The sequence below is a fragment of the Haplochromis burtoni genome, unplaced genomic scaffold (genome assembly GCF_018398535.1).
Source record: "Haplochromis burtoni strain Fernald_Lab_line unplaced genomic scaffold, NCSU_Asbu1 Contig_2887, whole genome shotgun sequence".
NCBI lineage: Eukaryota > Metazoa > Chordata > Actinopteri > Cichliformes > Cichlidae > Haplochromis > Haplochromis burtoni.
This window is the reverse complement of record NW_024585248.1, coordinates 1-9,345: the sequence shown is the minus strand read 5'-3', so window position 1 is coordinate 9,345 and position 9,345 is coordinate 1. Positions and strand designations below refer to the sequence as shown.

Genomic DNA, 9,345 nt, shown 5'->3' with positions numbered 1-9,345 from the left:
GACTGCCCCCACGACCCGAACTCGAACAAGCAGTTAAAAAAATGGATGGATGGAGAATGAAACTGACCCGTTTCATCATGTTTGCGTTTAGCAGATCCTGATGTCTTCTCTGCTTCCTCTTCTACCTCAGCTGCTGTCGCAAAAGTCTAAAAACAAAGACACGAAGTCACGACCATCGAGTTTTCTGTTTTTACTAAAGAGGAAACAAAGATGCTCAAATGAATCTCAACATTACCTCTATGTCTGCGGCCTCCACCGATTGGCTCTCCTGTGTTGGTGGGCGGGGCTCCACTGTGCTTTCCTCTGCCTTTTCCCCCTCCTCCTCTTCTTCTTCTTCAACAATCTCATCCAGAGTGATGAGCTCTGCAGGTTCTCCCTTGGTGATCTCCCTGCTCCAGTCCTGACCCTCCACTGCTCTTTCCTCCCCAGCATCATCTGCTCCCACCTCATCCAGAGTGACCAGCTCCAGGGTGTCTTCCTCCAGATTTGTTTTTTCTTCTGGTGCAGCAGCCTCACTTTGGGACCCAGTGGCCTCTTTAGTATTTGTTTTTGGCTTCTCTTCCTTCGTTGCTGTACCAGACTCGTCTTCAGCAGATAGAGCATCACTAACCTCAGCAGTGTGATCCAAACACTCCTCTTTATCGACCACCTCCTCATCATCTGCATTCTTTGGCGATGCTGAGTCTTTATCGTCTTTAGGCACTGTTGGCTCTTCTGTATTCTGGTCTTTCAAAGGCTCATTGTCAGCCGTCTCATCCTCAACCGAGTCAACAATCTGATAAATGGCCTCCTCCTCATCAGCCACTTTACTAGATGCCGCATTCTTCATGGCAGCTTGTTTTTTAGTTACTTTAGTGTCCTTCTTTGGTCTTCCCCTTCTTCTTTTTTCCGGAGTTTTGGCCCGTTCATCCTTAATAACTTCATCCTGCACTGGGTTTACTATTGTAAAGGTGGCATTCCCCTCGCTCTTCTTTGTTGGTGTGCTCTCTTTCACTTGCTGAGGTTCCTCCTTGTTTGGTTCCTGAGAATCTCTGGCAGGTGTCGGCCTCCTTCTCGTTGGTGTCTTGTCTTTTTTTGAGACGTCTTCTTTAGTTTCTCTTCTTCCTCTGGTTGACCTTGTTGTGATGGTTGGTTCGTTCATGGCAGCCTTACCCTCCACTGAGTCTAGGATCTCAGACGTAGATTCCTCTTCCCTGACGGTTTTTATACATGCAACTGTGGAAGTTGGCGTCTTTTTATCTTCTTTGTTTCCTCTGGCCGACCTCCTTCTACCAGGCCTCTCTGTGGTGGAGACATCTTGAACAAATTCATCTTCAACAGAATCCACTACCTCAAAGATCATCTCCTCCTGTGTCTCTTTCTCCTCTCTTTTAGATGTTCTTGTTCTCGGTCTACCCCTCCTTGTTGGTCTTTCAGCTCGTTTAGCCACTTCAACGTCTTTCTTGGTTTTTTCCTCCTTGTTCTCAGCCTCTGCCTCGGTCTCTGTGGTCAGTGGCTCTTCTTCCACAGAATCAATTACCTGGTAAGCTTCTTCCTCTTCTTCAGTTCCTTCAGTGACTGCTTTCGAAGTATTACGTTTCTTCTCGTCATCTTCTCCTCTGGTGTAATCATTGACTGAATCTAACTTCTCAGAGGCTTTCTGTTTAGTAACATCTGCTGAACTGCCTTTGTTTTCTTGTTCTTCATTATTTGGAGTTTGGCAAAATGCTTTGGAAGCTTTGCTTGATTTTTCTGAGAGCATCTCCTCATTCATTTCTTTTCCATCTCCACTGGACCTTGGAGTTTGGTTCATGCTTGGATCCAACCCTTCTTTTTTATCAGCTGCATCTGGTTCTTGAATCTTTTCCTCAGACAGCTGCTTTGCTGTGGTACCTTCATCTTTGACCAGATGACTATCCGCTTGGACTGTACTGGCTTGGTCTTCACTAACGTTGTCTATCACATAGAGAGGAGCATCCGTTTCTGTTTTACTGGACTCCTCTGAGCCTTTATCATCAATGCTGTTCAAGACCTGACTTTCCCCCTCATGCAAACTCTGGGTTTGCTCAGGCCCTGATGACTCTGTTTTAGTCTCTTGGTTTGAGTCTTCATCTATTTGTTCATCTGTTAGCTCGTCGATCGAATCAAGGATCTGGTAACTTTCACCATCATCCTCCTCCTCCTGTGGATATTTCCCCACATTGTCTTTTTCCCCATCTCCTTTGCTTTTCTTTGACTCTTTGTGTGCGTCATCCTTACATTCAGTCTCCAGAGTTTGTGTTTGGCTCTTCATCCCTAATCCCGCTCCCTCTGCAGGTGGCTGTGTCTCTGATGATGTTTCCACTTTAGTTTGATTTTCCTTTGCTGACACTTTGAGGTCAGACTTTGTTGCTGCACTCTCCTCTGTTAGCTCTGCAGCAGTGGTTGATGCCATTTTTGATGAACGGGTCCTATAACCCGAGGACGAAGAATGCGACAATTTGTCTGGAGGTTTGCTTGGCTGCGTTTTCTCACCAGAAAAGGAAACAGGCTTACTGACACTCACAGAGGATTCGGGTTTGGTGGAGTCAAATGAGTCTTTACTTTTTCGTAGTGAGGAGGTTGAACTGCTTTTCTCAGAAAATTTCGTGGGCTTGGATGAGGGAGAGGCTGAGCTGCTGGAGTCTTTGGAGGACCCTGCTGAGGTTCGTTTGGAAGCAGGAGATGCAGCTGAGCTTTGACTTTCTTTATTCTTTGTGGACTTAGTTGAAGAGTCGCTTTCACCATTGGGGTCTGCGTCTGCTGCATCATCGTTAATTTCATCAACAGTGACAAAGTCGTCTACATTGAAATCCGGCTCACCAAAAGGGCGGCTCTCTGAAGAAACTTTCTTCTCTAAATTATCAACTTGAACCTAGATGGAAAAACCAAAAACAGTCTGTGGAGCCATGAAACAGCTTACACTATAATCAGAGCGTAACTATCACAAATATAACCTTACTGACATTGTATATGGTTCCTTGTATGTAGAAAACTATAATATACCAAATGTATCCTCCTATATGATCAGGATGTCAGTAAACAAATTATGCCCCTCAGAAATGGCCATTTTGTAGCATTTATATATAAAACTATAACACCTTAGAAAAGCATCACATTTTAATTTAACAACAATAATGGTTAAGAGGCCATGTAAGAATAGGCAGTGAAAGACAATCTACACTGAAAAAACAGCATTGAATTTTGTCAGTGTAATTAAGTGTTTTCCAACACCCGCCCACAACCAACAACAAAACAAGACACCAAACATCTTCATATTTAGCCACACAAGGGGAAAAATCCTCGTGGGTCTGATGAACGTTTACCTTTCTGTTTGGTGCGTCTTCATCCTGTGCCCTACTAGGGCTGCTGATTTTGCTCTGGAAATAGAAGATAAGATAAGAAAAAAAGATTAAACCTGAATGTATTTTGCGTTTATTCTGTGCTGGTTTTGACAAGACCCTAAAATATAGCCTAAAAGGTGTTTAGTGAGTGGTGACGCTAAGACTGGACATGCACAAGCTTACAAAAAATAAATAAGACTATATGTAAGTGATGACCTTCGCTTTAATTTATCAGTTCCAGAAATAATGCAAATCTAAAAACTGTATAATTCGCTCATTAGTTATTCATACAGCCTGCAGCTTTACCGCAACAATCGACAGTGTACTACTATACAATGCTCACATGTAATCTCCAACATAAGGCTTTTAGTGTCTTAAGATATTTTGGGACAACACAGTGAAATTTAAAGTGTTACCTCTCTGTCCTTGCTCTGTGCCCTACTTTCTCGACTCTCTCTATGCTCACGAAGCGCCGCTGTAATGGCCATGAAAACGTCCTCGTTGATGTGAGGAAGTTTTGAGTCTTTTTCCTCAGACTTGACTGGGCTTGTTGCTGAAGGAGCAGCGCTAGAAGCGGCGGGGGCGGCGTTTGCATCAGGAGTAGTGACCAAAGTTTGTGGTGGCCCCTCTTCCTTCACTGCTGCTTTCTGGCCTTCCTCACTTGGCTGCGGGACAGCGGTCGATTCTGCGGCCTTCTCTGTTTCCAGTTCGAGGTTAAGTGTGTTCTCACCCGAGTCTTGCAGACGCTGTTTCAGACTCTTCAAACTGAATTTAAAAGCAAAGATGCCAGTAGGTTACTATGAAAAGAAGTTTGTTGTCACAAAATGTTAATGTGAAATAAGAAATTCCATTTCAAATTTCTAATCTAGAGTTGCTTATGTCTAAATCACACTCTTCTCTTTTTGCATCTTTGGGAACTGTTTACTATAGCACAACCTTGAGGAGTGCAGCAGTCATCATGACTGTTTTGACTCTGCCACTAAACCTGAAAATGAAAGACACTCACGACTCAATACGTCCGACTTTACTCCTATGAAGAGGAGAGAAAAAAGCACAAGGTCAGACAAGCATGAAGACACTTTAAAGAAAAAAACACACAATCTAAAATCAATTTCCTCTTTGTCTCACTTCTGATTGTGGGACACACTTACCAAGAAGATAAATAGTCCTTGGTGACATTGCTCTCCATCACCTGTGTTAATCCACCAGGTTCAGCCATCTCAATGCATATCTGAGAAAACAGAAAGATATTACATCAGTGACAGTACAATTGTTTTCTTCCTGAGGATATTTGAGCAACACAGTGGTACTCAAAGGGTGCGCTACAGGCCCAATTTGTGAAAGTAACAGGACAGAGGTCCTGGCGAGTTTCTTTACTGCCCTCTACGATAGTACAAGGCAAAGAAAAAAAATCTTGGTGTTTTAAAACTGCAAATGGAAAATAAGTGCAAACACATTTCTATACTTTTGCAAAGTTTTTGATTAAAGAATAAAACCACTGAGCAAGAAACACTAAAAGAATAACTTAGTGCTGCCTCAAACTGCAGGCATCTTCCCTGCTAGATGGGCCAGGACGAAAGGCTGAACAGGTCATAAGATTAACTTGGTTGAGAACTTGGTGCATTTCAGGCAGTCCTTCTTCACCAGTGTTTGCAAAGGCATGTCAAATTCAGATTGCCTGCCGCAGGGACTGTCTGTACATGGAATATTTAAACTTGCTCAACTAGTGTTAAAAAAACACAAAGTCTCCTTCAGACTCATTTCAAATGTTTCTCAATATGAAAAGAACAGCAGACACCATGACAAGCCTTGCAGCCTTCTGTAAAACATAAAAAAGTTGCACGTGTTTATGAAATCGTACCCTGTTGGCAAGCGGCAAGAATCTGACAAAAGCAGCAATGGACGCCACCACTTCCATGATCATCATGACAAGGTCCACATTCACCTCGGAGACCTCCACACTCAGCAGCCGGTCCTCCAGAGACTCCGACTCTGGAACATGCTGAAAAACAACCAGCGTTAAGATCAGGGAGACCCGAGCCTGCTGCTTTTACAAGACAGATTTATGTGACTGCTGACTTACAGTGGTGCTCCATTTCATCATGCTTCTATACATGCTCTCCTGTGAAAAGAGTAGAAGATGAAAGGGGATTACATCAATCACTGATCCTCTGTTTGTACAATAAATACTGAATAACTCTCCTCCTGCTTAGAGTGTTTTTAATGTTCTATTGACCACATTTAATAAGATAAATATTGGACTCCACTGTAAGTGAGAAGTGACTCGATCCTGGTTTGCATCTTTGTGGCAAAGGATTCATACTTCAGGACAGTAACGACATAATATATAACCAAAGTTCTGCAGGAACTATTTGATGCTTTTTGAGTCTCAGTGACTTTCCGCAACAGTCGTCAGACCTCAATTCCTCTTAACATGTAGCTGTGGAGAGACATCTCACAAAGGGCCTGAATAGCTAGCCCGCAAGGAACCTTGAGATGGGAAACGCTGAAGCTAGAAGGTTAGCAGCAACTGAAGTTTCAAAATAAGTGAGGGCATTGCTTAATAGTCAGTGAAACACTCCATAACCTATGTCTGGGTCTTTAACGTTTACACAGGACTGACTTCACAAGAAGCTCTGTGGAAACTTTAAAGTGGTGGCGGAATGACGTGGGCTGTCGTCTATGAACAGAAAAGTGGATAAAGTTCATGCAGCTTTTGTGCTGCTGTTGCAAAAAGGAACAAATACAGACAAAGTAACAATAAATAGTTGATTTGAAATTCATGCATATTTTTAGTTTTTCCATTTCTTATTCAGATATTTATCAATAAGTGACTTATATGTATGTATATATTGTGCTATTCCTTACTTCTTGTATCTGTCTTTGTTACTGTTTGTACTGTAACCAATATGTTTCCCCTAGGGATCAATAAAGTATTCTCATTCTATTAATATTAGCCCAGAGAAGGATGATGCTGTGCTCACTCCTTAGAGGAGAAATCTGTTTTGATTGGGATCTGAATAGTTTGAGTGAAACAGGAGCATGCCCCTGATTTAACAGCCCCCGATTGCTCCATTTTCATACCTCACTTGTACCAGGAAGCATGTCTTGTAAAACAATGTGGATTCTGAGCATCCACTCTCCAACTGTAACTGGATCTTTGAGGTAATCTCTGGCGAAATCGCAGCACGCATCCCAGCTGTTAAAAAACACAAAGGCCTGGAGAGGAAGAAAGGGGAAAAATGACGCAGAGGAAACATTCAATATTAATCATTAAATTGAATTCAATTTGCAAATGCAAATTTCTCTGTATCAGCCTGCTGGGTCTACTCCTCACCCTCCTCTGCAGTGATAAAACGATTATTTTGTAGTACAGAGTCTGAACAGTCTGATCAGGGACGTAACGCCACACCAGCTTGGCAACATCCTCCTGTCTGTAGTTTCCTTCTGGCAAACCGGTCAACATGATCGTGGAGAACGTAGAACCTTGAGATTGGGCTTTCTACAAGACACAAGGTTCAAGAACCAAAGTTTATGTGAAGAGAAACTTTGCAGCACTTTTTAAAAAAATATATTACTATAACTGACCACATAGAGAAGACAAAATGAAACCAAGTTTAGCAGAAAAAGAGAAATGTGGCTTTTGAGGTCGGTATTTGGAAAAATGGACGCCTCTTGGTATTTACTCAAGGATTCCTGTTTAACACATGAAACCTTGGTTTATAAAATGCACTCACCTCAATGTCATCAGGTTCCCTGACAGTTAAATACTCTAGAAGTGTAAAACACACACAGTTAGTAACAGTCAACACTTTATATCTGGAGGTTAATTTTAGTTTCTCTCACCTGGGATTGTGAACCAAGGAGCGACAGTGGGGAACACAAAGGGATTAGTTGTCATTGTGATCCAATATGGTGAAGTGCTGCGTTGTGGGATGATCATATCTTCTGTTGGGACAGCTGCCCCGTCAACAGCAACTCGCTGTCTGGCAAAGCTTTGTCTGGCAATCTTGGTGCTGCACAAGCAAAAATAAGTTTTGTTAAAAGTTTTGTGGGGGAAAGAAAAGGAAAAATGAGTGGTGCAAAACTGGTTTTTAATGTTTACAATGATCCAGTAATATCAATGTTTTGACTTTTATTTTAACTTTAAGCACCTTTACAGATACCCAAGGTATCATAGACATCAGGAAAACAATGATTAGTGGGTTAGATCAAATGCCAGACTGAAAAAGTGCAGTTTAAGTAATGGCTCTGGTTCATGTGTCTGGGGCAGAGACAAGCAGAAGGAAATTGACCACTGATGGAGCAAAGATTTCTGGAGGGGCCAGAAAAGAGGTCAGAGAGATACATCAAAGGATTTGTGGGAAGGAGAATCACAGTGTTAGTGAATAAAAGTTGAGGGAATGTCCACAATAAATCATTGTGACACAACAATAAAGCAGGAGTTTTTCTTCACTTATCCACAGTCTGGGAGAACTGACAATTTGACCTTAGAACTGAAGAAGCTTCTCGGATGAGAGGTGAAACATCTTCAAGCAACTTAAAGAAGTCCAGACGCTTTTCTTTGCAAGCTCCTTTGACTACGATGACCTGGATGACTGAGAACCTTCACAGACATATATTCAGTGTTTTCACAAACAGAAAGCGAAAGAAAGGTCTTACCAGATGACCTTCCATTAACTTAACCCATCTTTTTTATTCATTTAAATCATCTTTGTTTAAAATCCCATTTAAAAAACACTTACGCAGTGAGGTACATCCACACTGTGGTATTTTCAGCCTTGACAATTTGTGGCCAGTGGCCCGTTTTAGAAGGCTGTACCAAACGCCAAGGCGATCCGCATCACGAAGAGACTGAAATTCGATAAACACCTGAAACACAAGAAAGAAAATTTATTCTGAACATTTTAATTTTACCTTCTAAATGTTAAAAATAAGTGCTAAGCACACGTGGAAAGAGTGAACTAAGCACAGCTTTATTGTGGAGTTCACTGGATTCAAAAGTCAGAAATCCTGGTCCAATGATGCACTGGAGCTCAACGTGACCCCTGTACTTTTGCAGTAATGCTCTAATGTGATGAACACTAGTGCTTCACAGCAATCTGTCTTTACCATCTCTATAGTTTTGCGGTTGTGCTTTCCTCAAGATAAGTAGCATCCAAATCCAGACACATTATCTCTTTTTAAGGATGGATTTATGAGGGTTGGTGCATGTCATTTAGTTTGGTGTGTAAGCAGTTAATCTGTCAATTTTTCTGTATGGTTAAGAATACACTTACACAAGCACATATCTCATTCGGCCTTTCACAAACTTCTAACACATGCACTTGTTGGCATTTATGAGTGTTTATACCTTGTTGAGAAGAGGCAGGTAGTTTCTTATAAAATCCATTTTTTTCAAAGCTTCTCTGAGATCCCGGGACTCGCCTGGTGAGATGTTCCTGATGTAGATTGTTCGTGCTCCATTGTCAGTCACTTGCTGCTTCGAGAAAACCGGGTTAACATGAAAAAAAAAAACAAAACCCCACAAACAGTATGACATTCGAAACATTCTCATACTACAGTTCCAAGATTAAGGTCATAAGTTTGCACTTACATTCACAGCAGGTATGCACCCTGGCAGCTATCTTCTTTATTCAAATTTATAATTGCAGCTCTTGCTGTTTTTGATAACACTAGTTGAAAAAATATTTAAACCAATGTACACACAGTGCTGTGAAAAACGCATTTGGCTCCTTCCCAATTTTGTAGTTTTTTTGCACACGTTTCAAATCATTAAACAAATGTTTAAAAAAAAACATACAAAATGCAGTTTTAAATTTTTATTCCAGGAAAAAAAGTTCTCCAAACCTTTCCTAACCCCGTATGAATATCTGAAAAAACGGGTATGTCCCCATTTTTCAAGGTGTTTTGACTTGGATGTGAGTGCTTCCAGTTATGACTTTATACTCTGACCAATAAATCTAAAGGTATTCTAGCGTAGTCTTTGTTCCTGAGATATGTG

General features: G+C 41.5%; 2 protein-coding genes across 3 annotated transcripts; both read right to left on the bottom strand.

Moving 5' to 3' along the window:
* Positions 1–67: 67 nt before the first annotated feature.
* Positions 68–8,830, bottom strand: LOC102314674 (microtubule-associated protein futsch; the record flags this gene model as incomplete). Of its 2 annotated transcripts, XM_042217761.1 has the most annotated exon segments (14): positions 68–146; positions 236–2,872; positions 3,324–3,377; positions 3,758–4,106; positions 4,348–4,371; positions 4,493–4,572; positions 5,203–5,343; positions 5,425–5,463; positions 6,426–6,560; positions 6,679–6,843; positions 7,079–7,113; positions 7,188–7,357; positions 8,087–8,213; positions 8,695–8,830. In XM_042217761.1, coding segments are annotated over 13 exon segments (3,922 nt in total), but the record flags the coding sequence as incomplete, so codon positions are not given.
* Positions 8,588–8,820, bottom strand: LOC106633040 (serine/arginine repetitive matrix protein 2; the record flags this gene model as incomplete). The annotated part of the gene is given in 2 exon segments (XM_042217760.1): positions 8,588–8,596; positions 8,695–8,820. Coding segments are annotated over 2 exon segments (135 nt in total), but the record flags the coding sequence as incomplete, so codon positions are not given.
* Positions 8,831–9,345: the final 515 nt, after the last annotated feature.